This window comes from Apodemus sylvaticus, chromosome 6 (assembly GCF_947179515.1).
Source record: "Apodemus sylvaticus chromosome 6, mApoSyl1.1, whole genome shotgun sequence".
In the NCBI taxonomy this organism is placed as follows: Eukaryota; Metazoa; Chordata; class Mammalia; order Rodentia; family Muridae; genus Apodemus; species Apodemus sylvaticus.
Window position 1 is genome coordinate 69,785,186 of NC_067477.1, and position 19,589 is coordinate 69,804,774.

The window sequence follows — 19,589 nt, forward strand, 5'->3', positions numbered from 1 at the left end:
TTATACTCAATGACTTAATTGATAAAGGCATGAAATAATAGCATACTTATAATTAACAGAGTTTAACAATTGAATGAACTTTGCTGGAAATATTTTTGGAGTATAATTATTGTTTCTATAATGCCCCAGACATTTTGCCATATAGTGGAGACAAGCATAAACACTACACACACGAAGTCTGCCCTTTTGGCACATAAAATGTTAACAAAAATTGTAATCATTAATTCTTTTAGAAGTTTTATTTATTATAGTTATTTATTGTGGATATGCACAAATATATGTGCTAAGGTGTGTATGAGAGTGTAGATTAGTTTTTTTCCTCTCCCATATAGATCCTAGGGATCAAACTCAGGTCTTCCGGCTTGACAAGCAGGGACCCTCACCCCTACAACCTGTGGGCATCTCACCTGCCACGAATTGTTCATTCTTAGTCCACCGAGCCTAAATCTACCAGCATTGCTTAAAGTATATATTTAATAAACAACCAAGAGCTCGGAGTGATATTTGGAAGTAAGGTTTCTTGGAATGCAGTTTTGAGTATTAAAAGGCATTGAGATGTTGTCAAAAAGGCAGTAAAATCCAATATGCCGAGATTTATAACACAGAAATGTCCTCCTGACTGAAAACTTGGCAAATATGAAGGAATTTTGTGTTCTTATTTATATATGCATGCTTTAAATGTCTTGAGTCCAAGGGCTCTGGTTTCATCTAAATTCAATTCTGATGAAAGACTTTTTTAATTAAACAAATTAATACTTCATACACGTGTGTGCCCATATGTAAATGTGTGTGCATAAATGCATTTCTGTGCATACTTCTGCCACAAGCTTCTCAGTTTTTAATGGATAACATGACAAGAGGAATATCACAATCATAAATTTTCTATGCAAATGCATACAGACATATGGAATCAACTAGGGAAACCAGCTGAGTAGTATGTTCAGATGGGTCTCGGGACACAGGGATGCTCTTGCAGAGAAACATCCTACCTCTGGATAGGGACATTTGCTAATAACACTGAAATAAACCTGAAAGCAATAGAGCGTAAACTTGGTGTTTCCTTCAGAAAAATAATGTACATAGACACATATGTAGATGTGTGTGTCTGTGAATTTTGTGTCTTGAGAAAATTAACTAAATCACCAGCAGAACTGGTACTCCCTTCTTATTCTGCCCCGGTGTACCTCTTTGGGAATACAGTGTCACAGAGGTGCCTACACATTTAAGAATGTATGAGCTTTAAAAATGCCCACATTATTAAAAAGATGGTGAGAAATGCCCCTAGTTCTGAGAATTGAAACTGCTTTCTTGACAGCACTGGAAAGTGTGTATTCCACAAATGGTGATCCTAGGGGGTATTTGGGAACTTTCTCTGGTGAAAACAGGGTTCACAAGGTGGAACCTTCTTGCCTTTAGTGTATCTCCCAAACAGATAAACATTTTCAGATTTAGCTTTTTGGAATCTGACAGAATATAGGACTTTGCTGGAGTGCAAAGACGCCTTAGAACAGGTAAGGTCTGGTGAATAAAGAACCAGCTCAGACCCAGGGTGGGTTTTTTTGAAGATTGTTATGGTGTGGATGTGAATGACCCCCCACAGGCTCATGGGTCCTCAGATGGTGCTCTCATTCCATGGTATATGATCATACACAAACACACATGCATACTTGTGAACACAGTCCCTTTTTTATCATGTGATAAAGTAGATATCTGCACTTGACCCATCTTTCTTATATCTTCTGTTGACTTTCAGTATTCACTTCATTTTCCAAGGCCCTCCCAATGAAAGGACGTTTTATTTTTGAGACAGAGCCCCAAGTAGCCCAGAGATGTGGCCTTAATCTCACTGTGAAGTCTAGGATGACCTTGAACTTTTGACCTCTTGTCTCTATTCTGTAAAGGCTGGGATTACTTACTACAGCTGGTGAGTTGGAGCTTCGTGCACTCTACCAACAGAGCTACAACTTAAACTAGATTTTAAGAGTCCCCACTTAAACTAGATTTTAAGAGCAGCATTTTATTCAATATTATTACCTCCTCCCCCCCGCCAAAAAAAAAAAACCCAGCATCTATCAGAGTTCATTCTTTAAGTTCCAAAGGCACGGGTCTTTGGGCTAAGATGGAAGGAACATGGGCACTTGGGAATGAAGTGGTATAGCGGGAGCACTCCTAGTGCTCTGAGACCATGTATCTTGCAGCATATCACAACCCACAAACTTTCTTTCCTGTACAGTTAGACGTGGTTGTGAGACAAGGACAAATGGAACCAGGGTAGCAGGTTCGTGACTGACAGTTCTGAGATTCAGACAGTTTCCTGGGGCTGACCACATATTCTGAACAAATTCTCCAACTTCTTTTGAAATAACTAAATACTGCAGATTTGGTCCCTACCTTATAGTTCATAGAATCATAATAAAGACATGTTTTTGTATTCAGTGGAATATATGTTTAATGCAGTACTTTTTTATTAAGGTTATAGATAATCCCTTCCTGATATAATTACATGGAGCATTAAACCTAATTCTTATCATTTGCTGGTCGCTATTCCTTTGTCAATGAGAATACTTGGTTTTCATATTTAAGCTTTGTACTGTACTAATTTTTAACAAAATAGCAAGCCCAAACTCATACTATAGTGGTCTATAAAGTTTAATCACACATCACATAATTTTCTAGCTCTAAACCAGATTAGTCAAAATATGAATGAATATAAGCTGTAAAGATATAAGTAATTTAAAACTAGAAGATGCTAACAAAATTGGTAGATGATATTTCCATTAAATCATTTATGCAAAATTCATATGTTTCATTGAGTATTGGGACAAAGAAGTCAGTGAAAGCAGTACCCTTTCTTGTTAGGACTTTTATAGAAATCGGAAGGAAGTCTACAAACATCCGGGCACGGAGCCAAAGCTCTCAGCTTAACATAGAAGCAGATAATACATTTCTATTTAATTAAGTAAAAGTTTTCAAAAAGTTAGAGATTAAATTTTGGTTTTTTTTTTTTTGTTTTTTTTTGGGGGGGTTTTTTTGTTTTGTTTTGTTTTTTACAATTAAATCAAACTTTTATTAGCAAACTCTCTTGGTTATCCTGATTACAATTAGCGCCACCTCTCTAACGGGTCAGCTCATTTAGGTGCAACCTGGGATCATTTGGATTTAACACGATGGTTAGTACTTATTACCCTGAAACCAAGCAGCACAATGAGATATTGATTACTTTTAACCTTTACATCCAAGGATTCAAGAAAGGTCGGAGGAGGGGAGCTTTCTACTCTCAGCTGGCAAGCAGCCTTTAGGAGAATTCAAATGATTCCCTTTGGCTAAGGAGACTCAAGATGACGCCATTCTGAGCTGACAAGAAATGATGATTCTTTTAAAAATAACAATTTGGTATTACATTTATATATTACATTTATATCTTACATTTATATGGTCTATGGCCTCAAATGTGCTTCACGTCAGAGGCTGACTCGGGTTGTTAACCCTTTAGTAAGTCTTTTTCCAGGAAGCATCTTTATTGAGAAGAGATATTCAAGAGGGTGATTCAAGTGTGTGATTTCCTGTTCTCCCTGGAATACACTCATCTCCTCAAACTACGATCTCTGGGTAGGTTCCCAAGGCTGAACACAACCGCTGGCCAGTGATGCTGGACACTGAGATTTCTTTGGTTTCCTTTTTCCATGACAGCATTTAGAAACACTTTTCACCCTTGAGCCACTGAAGAGCGGAGAGGTCTGGGTGGGGTCCAGCAGAACCGCAGACAAGAGAAATATAAACTCTATGTGTGAGATTAATTTGCTGAACGCTTGGCAGTATTATTGCCAAGTCGTCAAATTGTTCCAAGTTGTTCCGGAAGGTTGTTATTAATAGTATGTTTTCTGAGGAAAGTTCTGTCTACTTTTGGAACAGCATTTCTGTTGCCAAGGAAACTCCTTTAAGCACAGTTTTCTAGGAGCACACTGCTGCTTTTGTTTGCCGTGTCTATTCATATCATGGAGGCCGTGCTTTACACAGCTCCTGCCGCCAGCCCCGAATGGCGGAGGGAGGTTTAGCCCAGTTAAGTTGCTTTTTCAAACAGAGCTAACGCCTGCTAGGATTTCCTCTTCTTTTTCCTCCACTTCTCTCTCTTCCTCACATGCAAATACTCCCTCTCCTGCCCTGCTCCTTTTCTCTCTCCAATGTGCCCAGCTCTCACCATTTAAGATTTAAAAAAAAAAAAAGCAAGAATAAAAGCAGAGAGTTTTCACAAGTTTTTGATAAATAAATTTAGTTTGATTTGAATAGTAACTCCATAGGTTCTAGCATTAGAGTGTCAGGCCTTCAAGTGTTAATTATCTTTTTCACTATAAAATTAATGTAGTCATTTCCTACCGACTCCTCTCTCCCATTTATTGAAGTGCAGAGGAAAACATGTCAGCGCCTCCAGCCAGCCCTGTTGTTGTGATTAAGCGTGGTCACATGGCCCGTCTCTGCCAAAAGGAGGGCCCTGAGAAAAGGTGACAAAGACAGTGATTTCCTGTCAGCAAAGAGTACGACAGGGCTGTCTAGAAGTGATGCAAATGAGGGAAACTTTCCCCCACAGCTTGTTTGATCCACTCCAGGCCAGAGCCGGCCAGCCAGAGAGGGAAGAGCACCACAAGGCCACAGGGCCAGCCCCAGGGCCAGCGCACCTTCCGGACAGACAGACGGACAGGACAGACAGCAGCACCACTGGAGACAGAGATTCCTGGCCCGGCTTCTCTACCTTGACCTCTGAGTAGAGCCAATTGTTTCTTGGCATCCTCTTCTCTAAAATCTTTCTTTTCCCCCTCCCCGCTTTTAAAAGAAGGTGAATCAAATGGGACCTGCAGGCTCCAGCAGGAACTGCATTTCATAGGATGTTTGGGAACATGTCCATCTGCCTTTCCCCTAAACATTCCATAAAGAGGTTTGCCCTCTCTCAAATTAAAAAGAGAAAAATATATATTTGAGTATCCATATCAAACGGTGATTCATCAATGCTCAAGTTAACGTGAGAGTTAATCTAAGGGCTCTTTGAACTTTAATTAAAAAAAGGAACAAGTTCATTTCTAGATAGCAGTGGAGACAGGGTGGGTTTTATTCAGTTCTAGTTACTTTAAAGATGACCAGATAATGCTATTTGAAATATTATAATGATTTTAAGCATAGTTTTCTTATCTTAATGAAGTTTTAATGTAACATACAATTAGGCTATCCAATTAATCAACTAGGAATGAGGTAAAAAAAAATCATGAAGTGTGTGTGTGTGTGTGTGTGTGTGTGTATGTGCGCACGCGCACACACACACACACACTACTCTCTGTGGTTATTTTCCCCTAACTGAATGACTGCTGATTTGTTTCATTTGGTAAAATCAATATTGTAACATAAAATTTGGAACTGATTCATATTTCTATTCTACAAACCAACATATGAAAAATATACATAGTGGATATTCTTTAATCCTAAACCTGGTGGACACAGTCTGAACCAGGAAGCAGCTATGCAGTCCAGTTGTAGGAACTCAAGCTTAGCATGAGAGTATCAAGTAACATCTGAAATTATTTACAACAGCTCCATCCAGAGCAAAATGAAAGGAATCTATTCCAGGGGGGTTGATATTCGTGAGTTTATAAAATATAGGCATAGCGTGATTAATCTGTTTTCTATGATCAGTTCATAGCAATGACAACATCACTTTGGCATCAGCTGTCGTAAGATAACAAGCCAAGTATGTCCCATTTATCTTCTTTTACTCTGTATTTCTTATTCCTGGAATATATAATCGTACTTCACACACATTTAAAACTGCAGAACCTTTTAAGCACATGTCCGAATGCTCACCGGTGACGTTTTCCTGAACTCCTCCAAGTGTACCCTGTGCCCTCATTATTGCTTCCAAGCTAGCTCTTTCATTGTCGTGCCTCCGACGCTGGTTGGGTTTTGACTTAGCATTTTTGTCCATGTTTATTTGTCTATTACTTTAGTTCACCCCTGTTGCCTCTGTTTGCTTGGTTAACTTTCATCAACAGGGGTCTCTTGGTGAGGTCTGTGCTCGAAGTCTCTAACATTTACTTAGTGACTAAGTCACCGAACTGTAAATTCGTTCAGATGCTACAAATACTATATTTGCAGTTGTACTTGTAAAAAAAAAAAACCTACTTAATAAATATTCTTAAGAGATGTTATATATGTGTCCACTGACAATAGCTTCTTCAAAGGCACTATTATCCTTTTTCATACAAAATGTATATTATATAAGTGAACATCTTTTTTTGCTCTTGCTACCAGGAAACTCAAACTTCTATTTTTTTCTGTGAGGGATGTTACAGGCTGTGCGGCTCTTGTCAGTCATATCTACTCTTCTCACAGAAGCAACTGCTTGGCTATGCATATTTTGCCTGGTTCTGGTTTGTAGTTTTACTTTAAAGCATTCTTTTGAAATGAAGTGTTGCTGCTACACTGCCCAATCTGAACAATGAAGTCAAAGTGACCCTTCCCTCACAGTGCTCCGTGTAGCTGCTACTGCATCTGGTATTTCTATTTTTAAATATTTTGAATATTTTCATGAACATTCTTAACAATCCAAAATTCATAAACATAAAAATTAATCAGTACATTTAATAATACATTTGCCAATTATTAGGCAAAACAAATTGTTTTAACAACCAGGACATTAGGATCAGACACTAATGGAGAAAAGATACAGAAAAGTTGTATTGTGTTCATAAAATGTGCAACTGTACAGTAAATATATAAATAATAAATAAAATAACAAAATTAAATATAAAAAAATCCACTGTAAATTTCCTGGTATTAAAGTCTTGGTGGGTATCTATTTGAGATTGTTTTCAAGCTGGGAGAGTTACTTTTAGCCCCTTGGAAATCCTATGATCTAATCTTGTTGTGGCGCAGCTGAGGGACTCACTCAAGACATACACCTATTCATGTCATCTGAAAGTAACTTATTGTTCAATTATAACAATCATCACCAGACTCTGACCTCTGAAACTGAGTGCTGAGATTAGCATTTCCTTTGGTGAGTACATCAACATAGGATTGCTATGAGCTCTGCGGTTGCACTCTGTAGGTAGAATAAAACTGGTGGAAGTCAGGTGGTCCAGAGAGGGCGCACCTTTAAAACATCCGGAAGTCAGCGGTGACTGCTGGGAGCCGAGCTTGGGCAGCGCTCAGCTCTCTCCCACCGACGACAGATTTCCAGATCACTCAGTCTATAAAATGTGTAAGATGGGAGGAGGTGACAGAGCTTCCTAGAGCCCAAGAATAATGTCACCTTTGATCTGCAGAAATGAAAAAAAATGGAGCTTTTCCTTTGCAAGTGGGTTTTTAAATATTTCTCCATTAATAGTTAATGCACAAGCAGACCAGCAGAATGACAGCTCCCCGTATTATGAATTCTGGCTCCGTAACTCTAGTCCAAATAGGAGCTGAACTTTCGAAATCACGGTGGTTACTTTTGACAAATTAAATTGTCCTACTTAGGAGAGTAGAAAGAACGGAGAGAAGGAACCTGAGAGGGTGGGAGCAATTTCTCCTTGGAGGCAATTCTCAGATTGAGGAAGAAAAAACAAGAAGGCTGATGTTTGTATTTTCTAGGCTGAAGACGCTGCCAGCGTTTATTAGAAAATAGACACAGAGGACTCCTATTCAGAGGTAGGGCAAGAAAGAGAAGGGGCAGGGGAAATGCTGGTGGTACCATCTCAAAACTGGAAAAACAAAATGTGATCTAGTGAACGGTTAATTTTTAGTAAGAATTGAGTTGTTCTGAAAATAATGTAGTGTAAAATTAATTAGAAAGACAGGATCTTAAATGTCTAACAATCTGAAAACAGGAAATGGCTTAAACAGAAAATGTGCTTTATATTTCATGGCTATATTGAGGCCCATGAACTCCGTCATTTCATGTCAATGTATGCTTTGCCAATCCTAGCCTCTTCTGTCCCCGTGTCCGTTCCTCTGTGTTTGGCTGGCTCAGGGTAAACAGCATATAACAAGAAGCATCCCAGTCAGGCGGTGTGCTGAATGAGGCCTGCCACATCCAGAAGTTGAGGGTAGCTGACTTCTGGTAGAGACCAGAGTACAAACGCAGATGAGAAAGCAGCAGCTCCTATGAAAAATGCTAAGTAAGCTTTGCTTTCTGAGTGCTGGAAAGGCTAGGTTCTCTCTAACCTGACATTTCCAAGTGTGGATGCTGGGGCTATACCAACGCATAAATCCAGACGCAGCCATCTGTGCCAGGGAAGGAGATGGGTGATGGGATACAGAGAGCTACCCAGGGACAGAAGAACTGAGGCTTCAGATGCAACAGAGGCAGGATGAGCAGCAGCTTTTGCCTGTGCTTGCTTTAGTCGGTACCTTCACTCAACTTGAGAGTTACTTTAGAAATTTCACCATTATCCTCCTCAATGTTGCCACACGGGACGAGCTTCATTTCCAGTTTTCAGAGTTGTTTGGGGTTTGAACACAGGCCTTCACACATCACACATGCCATCAAGTATGCTCCCATAAAGTTATTCTCCTAGTTGGGATTATAGACATGTGTGTGTGTGTGTGTGTGTGTGTGTGTGTGTGTGTGTGTGTGAGCGCGCACTTGTGTGTATATCGTAAGTGAAGTCATTTCTCTTGATGTTAACACGCATACCCCTTTTGTGAGACAGGGTTTCTTTGTGTAGCCCTGGCTGTCCTGACACTTTCTCTGTCGACCAAACTGGTCCTCAAACTCACAGAAATCTATTTGCCTCTGCCTTCCAAGTACTGGGATTAAAGGTGTGTGCTATCTCCACCACTAGATGTTAACTTTCATAAATGCAAAAGCCAGAAAGACAGCTCAGCAGACAGAGATACTTGGTGCCAAGCTTGAATTCATGAGTTTAGTTCCTGGCTTCCCACTGGTAGAAGGTTGACCTCCATGTGTTCAAAGCGGTACACACACACACACACACACACACACACACACACAACTATAAAAGATATAGAAGGAAATGAAGATAGATTAAGTATTACAGGTTAGAAATCCTCTGAAGTAGGTTCAGATCATCTTATGGCACAGGAGTAAGAATAGTGAACACTCTGTGCTGGGAGACATAGTCCCCCAAACTCAAAACACCCACGGTGCTTTTAATAAGTTTGATAAAGCATTGATTGCAGGGTGGAAGAAGCCGATTGAAGCACTGACAATGTTGACTTGACCCTGAAAGCCCACAGAATTCTTGAGTAAGACCTCAAACCAATTTTCCTTAACAAGTGTTCTCTAATCTAAACGGCACATTTCTACAGGATTCCTCTACCCCCAGGATTGCCTTGGAAGTTTCTAGATCTCTGCAATTCTCTGGGGCTCATGTCAAGACCCTCGCAGATCTGTAGCATCTTCCCTTGGTTTCTTGGTTATATTTTCTTTACAAAACCAAATGCAGAGAATATCTGTCTACGCTGAACACCTAAAAGCAGAGATGCAGTGACAAGTTGAGTCACCCGTGAGAGTGACACAGTATGGGAAAATGTTTGGAGAAATACTTTAACCCAGACGTCCTGAGTGGGTGGAATAAGCGCTCAGTGCTCGCAGGACAAGAATTCTCAGGCAAAGCACTTACAAGGAAACTACAAGAAAATAGACAACTGCTTTTTTCATTCAATGATTTCCTATTAATTGTGATGTAAATTATATGGCTGTGATTTTGACAAAGAACAGCACTGTTTCAGAAAAATAGTAGCTTATAGGCAAAATACAAAATGCTTCAAGAAGAAAAGAAATGCTATTTGGCAACGTGACTCCAATAAGTTCTGAGATGACACTTTAGAGATAAAATATTTTTCTAGCACTGAATTAATATAGGTTTCTAAGCATTTTTCATATGTAATTTCCAGTCCTGACACAATATGTGAAATACCCTGGCTTTAGCTACATGAGTTAGGAAGTGTTATTATGTTGGAAGACATTTTGGATAGTGTGGACAGCTAACCATACAGGAAACAGAAAAGTCACTGAATGACATCAATGCTATACAGAACTCTTTGGAGAGTAAAATGTCCCCAGTTGCTGAGTCCATAGGGAACCTATATCTTTACTTAACTAAGATGATTCTCAAGGGACAATAATTAATGTCAATCAGACTCTGTTAAAGTATATGCCTTTCTCATGAGAGGAGAAACAAGTTAAAATCCTTTATTAAAGATAGATTACCTAAAATGGTAAAATTGAAGAAGATAACTTTTATTTGACCTTGAATATACTTCTTATTCTATAAGAATTTTTAAAAAGCTAGAGGGTAGTTGTTTCCTGTCATTATACTGTTGCTGATTCTGTGGTTAGTTATTAATTTTATTTTTTATGATTCACAATCTGCTCTTTGAAATATGCCATATGCTCAAAGCAATTCAAGGATGACAACTGTCAGAATTACTCCAATAAAAATTGCTTAAATGAGGAAGATTTACTGCAGCTTGATATTTCAGTAGAACGCCCCTCTTCCTTCCCCCACAGCCTTTTCAGGGACTTACGGCCATTTTCCCTCCAGTAAAATCACCTGGTTGTTTTGTAAGGACTTCTAAAGGCTATTAAGTAGAATTGGTAAAACACTCTAGGTTAAGGGGGATCTGGCAGACATGGAAGCAATATAGATAGTTATCAGATGGATTGTCTGAAATCAATATGAATTCCAAGCAAGAATTCTTAAACCACCTGAAATGCACAGATATAATGAGAGAACCTGCATGTCACTAACATATCTTAAATTCCATGAGCCCTTTACTTTGGTAACAACAAGTCAAAATGAAGGCAAATTTCTTTCTTCTCTGAGAAGTTCTGAGAGGTGGACCAGATCTATCTGAATGCTCCAATCAAAACATAACCTGTTAAATGTTACCAGCCCATCTATGTTGCACCTTGTTTCAGTCTTTTTATTAATGCAGCTTCATTTATTGCTATTGGTCTTGAAGATAAAGCCTTGTCCTTCTTTAGAATTACACCAAACAGGATGTGATAAAGGCAACTTTCTTGGAATTATGATGTCGGTGCAGCCTGTCAGCACACTAGGGAGGGAAATGAGTTTGAGGACAGGGGAGGGAATTCTAATAGACACCATGATACATACAATGAACACAAAGCTATCCTGAGAGAGACACTTGTCAGGCTAATCAGATCTTCCACAGCAAAGTAAAAGCAGGGAGGAAGGGTAGCTCTAACCTTGTAAAGATGCTGCTGCTGCTCCTCTGACATCATCAGGTCGTGGCTGTCCACCACAAGGGACTCCATGTCAATCAGCCAATCCCAGAGCTCCTGATATTCTGAATCAAAGTCCAGAAGCCTGCAGATAAGGCACAAAAATGTATTATGCATAAATACAGCATAGTTGTTAAAAATCTCATATTAGAATAATATATTCTTGAGAACCCAGGATGTTCCTAGGTGAATACCTGAAAAAGGAGAAGGAAAATCCTCTGTGTGGCTTCACAGAGGACAAAGCAGGAACTCGGGGCTGTGACAGAGCCACTTCCTAGGTTTTGAAAGCACAACATGTAATTCCTATACTTCCCCTGAGCCACATCATGGTGATTACCAACTACTTCCCCTCTCTAAACAAAGAAACCATGACTATGTCCTTGAAAAGAGGCAAGGCAGAGCACTCGGTCCCTTTACAGACTGAGAAGTGGAGTGCCAGAGATTTGCCAAAGTTAAATAATCCCAGACTGGGGTAAAGACCGGCACTTTCAAAACCCAAATTGCTTTCTCATTTAAATTTCCTAGATGTGGCACCTCAGTGTTTTTTACTAAATTATTTTCCAGATTTTCAACAATGATAACATATGCTAACAAATCCAAAACATTATTTTCACTGGAAAATGACTCAATCATTCATCCGTCCCTCTGCTGTCTACCTGCCTATCTCTGCAAACATATCTCCTACATTTATTGTCATGGATGAGCAGCTAGCATTTCAACTTAACACTCAGAGATAGGCTTGAGTGACTCTGGTAAGCCAGTGAGAACCAGTGGCAGATCCAGTATTAGACAGGTGTTCCCCACAGACATTCAGGAGACAAAGGTAAGGACAGGAAGTCAAAACAATGCATCTTTGAATAGCCAGCGATCATTAAAATTCAAAGGAGTATCACTATGGTTTTCAACAAAATAAATCATTAGAATAAGGAGCTTAAAAGGATTAATGTGATTCTCTATTGAAAGCCTGGTGAATAAGTAAAACCCAGATTCTTCTAAAAACACTGCAATCAGAAAATGAAAGTGCAGGGTGAAAACTATGACTTTGTCTTCCCACCTCCAAACCACCCCTAAGAGAAATGCTACAGTGAGATCAGATTGCAGATTCCCTGTTAGTGCCCACTGAGAAGTGACCCCAGCTGCGAGTGTGGATCAGTCAATGGGGTATTTCATTACCACCGTGTTCTTGTCTCTCAGTGTCAGATTGCTTTTCAAGAAAAAAATGCATATTATATACTTAATCTTAATAAACATGTCAAGTAAGTTTAAGGTGGATCTGGGAGAGGGAAAACTAGATCTGGAGCTGTCTAGTTTGCTTTAATTGTTTTAGCATAGTTGTAAAGATCCTTGATTGTGGAACTGATTATTAAGTGTTCACTAGATGCCAGAGGCACACATGAACTTCAGCGGTGGTCTGGGACAATGCTTTCAAACTCAATGGAGATATGGACACACTTGAAGACTGTAGGAAAATGAAGGTACTAACTCATACTTGGGGAAGAGGATGCAATTCTGCTTTTCTAGCAAGTGCTGTTGATGCTTGGATCACACTCTGAGTAGCAAGGTATTTCCAGTATATTTGTGAAATATGAATTAATATTCCTATCCAACAACAAGTCAGCCATCATAGAAAGGCAAATAAACCATCAGGATTTCAAAGTTAAGTCTGTGAATAATAAAAAACAACTACTAAGTCTATGACCACTTAGAAATGTATTCTAAATTATGGCTACCATTTCCTTCCCCTAGCACCTTCCAAGATTTTATTAATAAAATCAAGTAAAGGTAAAATATCACCCATAAAATTTGCAGAATAGGATCCAGAGGAATATTAAATGCAAGGGAAGGAAGAAGTGAGTGGTCAGCCCGTCATTTGAGAACATGAACCAAGAAAGACAGAAGGGGTGGATATTCTGATGGATTTATTTCCCCCTTCTCTTTTGGCTCAAGTCCTTGAGTGCCGGCAAGTAAGGCAGGCCGAGGAGGGAGCAGAAAGCACCTCCATCTCCCACTAGGAGCTATGGAAGGAGATTGTCTTACAAAGTGCACCTGCAATAAGCAGGAGTGTGCAGATGGAAGGAGATGATTAAGGCTCCCTTTGACACCCTGTTACCTAATCTCCAAGAGAAGACTCCAAGATTTCTGAAAGTTTAATGGCTAAATTGGACAGAGGTGTTTCCATGGTAACAAAGTCACGGTGAACCTAAGGACAGGGAAGTGGGGATCCAACATGTGATTCCAGGCTTAACAAGCTGGTAGGGTCCATGAAGGCAGTGATGGGGCTTGGTCAGCAAGAATTCCTCTATGGCCTGATCAAGCCAACAGAAAACACCAAGTAAAACAGCCACAGCTGTCCACTGGGAGCAGCTTGCCTGAGAATCCAGCCAGCCTGGACCCAAAGCCTGTGTTTAGCCACTGCATTCAAGAATCACAAGGTCATGTAAACCTTCATTTGCTCAGCTGTCATTTTGGAGAAAAGGATGGAAGAGAACAGGAGATCTGAAGACCTGAGCATTCACTAAGACATTACTCCCTAAGGAGAATGAATTAATTAAGGAGGTTATCATACATTTAAAGCTTCAATGCTGATCTTAAAATTCGTCCTTTTCTTCCTCTCCCAGCTGTTCTAGTTTGGCTTTGGTTGTCTTGATAAACAGGATGACCAAAGCATCTTGCCAGGGTGCAGGGTGTTTATTTCAGCTTACAAATTCCAGTCCGTCATGAAGGGAAACCAGGACAGAAGTCCAGGACAGAAACCTCTGAGCAAGAACTGAAGCAGAGGCCATGGAGGAGTTTTTGTAATCTTAGCCATTTAGATTGAGGTAAAATGAAAACTCATAGTAATTTTAATTTGCACATTGCAGGGAGTTACTGAGTTAAGTTTTATCTCCCCGTCAATGTATTTTAAGGCTACATTTGTTTATTTAAACCATTGCGTACAACTAATACTCAATTGATTAGACACCTTCTTATTCCTTTCATCCATTTTTCTGCACAAAAGTCAAAGAAAATTTATGATTGAGAGAATTATTAATGGATGATCTTGAAATAAATGTAGACTATATGCAAGACCATAAAAGGCTTTGAAACATGAGAAGTTATCCACTGGCTTGAACTAGGCCTGTCAAACTCCTTCTTCCTTAGTCTCCCTACCAAGGGCCTTAGAACAAGCTCTCTATTGTTACTGAATGCAGCTTTGAGCTGGCAGTCCACACCTAAGCATAAGGGACAAGGCTCACAAAGAGACTGCATATCCGCAAGACACACTCGTCTTTGCAGCTAAGGATATTTAGGTTTGATACTGCATTTGTAAAATCTACTTCTCAAGTAATTTCGTACATGCCTTGGTAACATTGGGTTCTTTGGTGTAGAGTTAGCATCAATGTTTTGAAAAAAAATCACAAAGTCCTAATACAGAAAACAAGAAAGGTTATTAAAAAGGCACGTATGCCTGATAATACTGACCATGTGTTAATTTGTAGATTTATGGGAAAACTTTAGATTTTTTTTTTCCGAATTTAGTAAAATCAAATAAATAACTTGGTAGCAAATAAGAAGTTGCTGAATTTCTTTGTTGATTCTTGGGAAACATTCAGAAATGTCTACAATTTTATGTGAAACTATCACAGGAAACCTTGTAGGCATGGAAGTCATTAAAACTTTTATCTTTACATTATTTTCAAAGAAATGTGTTTTCAACGGATTTGTTTAATTTTAAGAGGTTTATATTTTTAGTAGCGTGTCAGCTACAGTGTGGTATATGGAAAGGTCTTACTTTGTCACTTCCTCCCAGTGACACCACAGACCCAGTTAGCAGCTCTTTATCCACTTGAAGCACATGTGAGTTTGATCAGCTGAATTTACAACTAGCTTCTTTTGTTGACTTTCTAGCAAGATCACCCAGGTTTCTCCTTTTAAAGAGAAAGGGGTAACTAACTGATGGTGTGGTTAAGTGGCAGGAATTTTTATAAGAAATTACATCCCTATAAGTACATGAATACTCTTTTAGAGAGACTTTTGTCACAAAATTTTACTAGTAATTATCGAGGTTATTATATCAACTTATTATTCGGCTCGATTATATACTGTGTGATGGGAGCAATGCGCATGTCTGTTAGGGTGCGCATGCGTGTGAGGACAATGCACATGCCTGTTAGGGTGCGCATGCTTGTCAGGACAAATGCGCAGGTGCAAGGGCCCGGTCTCATCGAAGGCAGTGCTCTGCAGGAGACTTTGTTTTTTTTTTTTTTTAATCTCTTCTTACAATTTTGATTTTTTTTAATTTTGGAAAATAGTTATTTTCATTTAAAATGTCTATTGATGCTGAGATGAAATACACAGTTTGAATTTAACAACAAATGCATTTTAAATGTCTCTACTTTTGTTTATAAAGTGGTAAATATCAATATATGATACCTACAAATGCAAATGCTCTTTTTAGAATCTCTTTTACATTTTTATTTATTTTAATTTTAAGACTATAATATAATCACAACATTTTCCCTCTTTCTCCTCCCTCTAAACCCTCATCGACCTGGGGTTTACTAAGTCAGTTATGCTGTCTGGCTCAAAAGTCCCAAGGGGCCTCCTATGTCTGCCTCCTTAGTGTTAGGGTTATAATCAAACTAATCCACACTGCCTTTTTATATGGCATATGGGGACTGAATCTAGCTGCTCATTCTTAGGCAGGTATGACCTTTTCCCCTAGCTCACCTCCTAGATTTTAAACAATCTTAAAACACATCTGCCTTTTATTCTCAGACTATGTGACATGCTCTGTAAAAATGTTATAAAACATTGGTATTCATATATGATATATAAAAGTACAATAAAGTGACTATATCACTTAAGTATTCCTTGACATACTTCCTTTAAATTGTCATATACTGATATTAAATTGGTTGACAATAAAAAAAGAAAATAGTTGTGCTTGTTTTGTAGCACTAGGGACCTAACTGAGTGTGTGGTCACGTATGCTAAGCAAACGTTCCTCCATTGCTTCATCCCTGGGTCTTAAGAGTTGGGCATTCTGTTCTAAATGCAATATTTCCATTTTAAGAGGTTTAAATGTTTAATCATGGGAATAAACAGTCTTATAGCTTAAAGTCAACTTTTGCTAGACAAATGAGGAATAAGGACGTGTTTAGTTGCTAGTTATGTGGTGGTTTGAGTAAGGATGGCCCCCAGAGGCTCATATATTTGAATGCTTGGTCCCCAGGGAGTGGCACTATTTGAAAGGATTAAGGGGTACGGTCCCTGTTAGAGGAAGTGTATCACGGGGAGTAGGCTCTGAGGTTTCAGAAGCCATGGTAAGTTCAGGGAAGTTCCCTCTCTCTCTGCCTGCAGATCAGGACGAATGTCTCAGTTATTTTTCCAGCATCATGCTTTGCCATGCCTGCTGCCCTGCTTCCCGCCATGATGATAATGGACTAAACCTCCGAAACTATAAGCCAGCCCCCATTAAATGTCTTCTTTTATTCTGTTTGCCTTGGTCATGGTGCCTCTTCACAGCAATAGAACAGTGACCAGGACAGTTGGAGAACCTAACACAGACAGAAAAACAGAGAGAAGAGGCAAGACCTTGAGAAATGTACAAATGTTTCTTCAGGGTTTATTCCTGTTTGGGTATAATAATTACAGCTGATTGCCAAAATGACTTTTGAATGCATTCGACTATGCCCATGTTACTGTTAAAAAGAGTCCATGTCTTTTTTATCCAAGAAAAAAAAAGAAGAAAGGAAGGAAGGAAGGAAGGAAGGAAGGAAGAAAAGGAAGAAAGACAGACAGATTATCAAATGGATTTGGCCTGTCCCCTGTAGATAGAAAGGCAGTATATATTTGTGAGGCTAGCATAGTTTCTGAAATACTGTTTTCTTGAACCCCTGATGGGAATTCTGTTTGACTGGCTAAGTCTTTAATACACAAATGCATTCAGCCTTTGGTATTTAAAGTGAGCATCATTAACTCAACATTTCAACTTAAACTTTGCTTTAAGGATACAGTTTCACCCAAGTGAAATCAATGGGAGGTGTGTGTGAATATATGAGGCCTTAACTTGGCTCACTGAGGAATTTTGATTAAAACAGACAACCAAATTAAGAAATCATATAAGAATGATTATAGGTTGAAGAGAAGATAATACTAAAATATCTGTTGTTTTTCTACCTTAAGCTGAGTATTATGTTATATATATGTATTTTATGCATATACATACACATATCCTTTTATATTTAATGGTTAATTTGCATTAGCAAATGTCTAAAATCACCCACCTTCCTATACTACAAGTTTTATTAAATGACCCAAGTTTTCTACCGTCTTTAGCATATTGATTCTTTCCCCAGATAATCATTTTGTTCACATTATTTGAGCAGAGATGTTTGCCCTTGGTTTTTAAAAAAGACATAAAAGGAAGTGGTCAGAAAATCTTACAAAAATATAATATACATGATTTACTGAAGGAAAATACTAATAATAGCTCAGAATCTCCCATGAGTCACTGCTTCATCCAGACGCATCATAGAAGTGGGCTATAACAGTGGCATTTAGCCCAATCATAATATCCTTACAAAATCAAATTTACCTTTCCAGGTATGGAACCTAATAGGCACAGTTGCATATAGAATCCTTTTCCACTCTAAAAATATTAAAGTGTGGATAATAATTTACTATTTTGAATGAAAATCCCTGAGCAACTTCCTCAGGAGACAAGAAGCCTAATTTTGCCATTGATAAATTTAAAAAAAAAAAAAAAAGAATATGGAGGTTTTTTTTCCCAGCAGCAGTAATTCTCTCTCTCTCTCTCTCTCTCTATATATATATATATATATATATATATATATATATATATATATATATGTGTGTGTGTGTGTGTGTGTGTGTGTGTATTTGTATGTGTGTATGTATATATATGTGTGTGTATACACATATGTGTCTATGTCAGTTTAAATATATAACACAAATATACATATGTACATGTATACATGAAAATATCTCAGAAAAGTAAATTCAAGACTAGAAACTTATTTATAATTGGTCTTATAATTGGTCATAGATCACCTGTTTACAAACATCTATCACTGAAATAACAGATATAATATGTATACTTAGAAATGCCCACATATATTTCTCTGAGTGTTCTTTTTGTCTTTTTTCAGAATTCTGTAGGGCTGAAAGGAAGTCAAACTCTTGATCAAATTTTCAAATAAGTCACCAAACTAAAAGACTTCCTGAAGAATTTTAGAATAAATTTGGAGAAACAAAGGAACCTATATTTCTGAAGACAAACCAATAGACACCAGACTTTTTTTTGAGAAATGAGCCTTCCATTATTGTGTACACTAATATTTATTTTTCCTTAATTATTTTAATGAAGCGTTTTGTCTTATTATCAATGATCTTATAATGTGATTCAAATCCTTTGAGGAAGAAGATGGAAGAGTGATCAAAGAGAAGCCTTAAAACAATTCTGTTCTACACACTACAGTGTGTTAGATTAGGTTTATCTAAGTTGTCTTCTCAAGGTCTACTAGCATTTTACCTTCTCAGCACGCATCAATATGCCTGTTCTGTAGTCAGAAGCAATATACATAAATCTTTATTAGTTGACTTTACTGTTAACTAATAACTTTGAAGTCATACCTCCCTACAAAATAGACTTGCAACCTTCTCTGAATTGCAGTTCATTGGTATGGATGGGGTTAGAACATTACAAGAAAACTACCTAAGTCTCTTCATTTAATAAATTTACATAATCAAAGAACATAGACTTGTGGACCAAGTAAGTATGTTCCTCTTGGCTAGTGTTTTCTGTTGGTTTTAGCACCCAAAGTGGTATTTTTATAATCTGCAGGTCTCCAGTGATATTGCTTTAGTCTCCTGGGTAGCTGGGTATACAGGCACACAACACTGAGCCTGGCTATTTTTGCTTCTCTGATTACATTTTGCATTTTAATAATACTTTTAATCACTCTCAAAGAAGCCAAAAGGATCTGAATCAAACACTGGTCAGCTACTTATTATATTGGGATACTAAGATTCAGAGGGAAGTGAAATGCAGGAAAGATTGATGGTTTGTTGAGGATTTCTAGTGATTTAACTTATTTATAAGGAGAATTTCAATACCAGTACATGTAAGACAGAGTATTTTCTTTCTATGACTAGTGGATCACTAGTAGAAAGCCCATAGAAAATATTTTGTATAAGTATGTTCCTAAAATTCTCATCAAGCAGAAATTAAAAATGTTCTTTGTGTGTGTTTCTGAGGGCAGGGTGGTGAACAGAGCACAGTTGCATTCAGCTGGATAGAAATGTGTGGCCCATTGCTCAGTACAAACCCAGGAAGATCCCC

General features: G+C 38.3%; 1 protein-coding gene across 1 annotated transcript in view; it reads right to left on the reverse strand.

Moving 5' to 3' along the window:
* The window catches only part of Akap6 (A-kinase anchoring protein 6), a 282,310-nt gene that overhangs the window by 108,718 nt on the left and 154,003 nt on the right, over positions 1–19,589 (reverse strand). Inside the window, exon 8 of the mRNA XM_052185864.1 lies at positions 11,207–11,327. Within this exon, the coding sequence (XP_052041824.1) occupies positions 11,207–11,327 (121 nt within the window). The remainder of the gene's footprint in view (positions 1–11,206; positions 11,328–19,589) is intronic.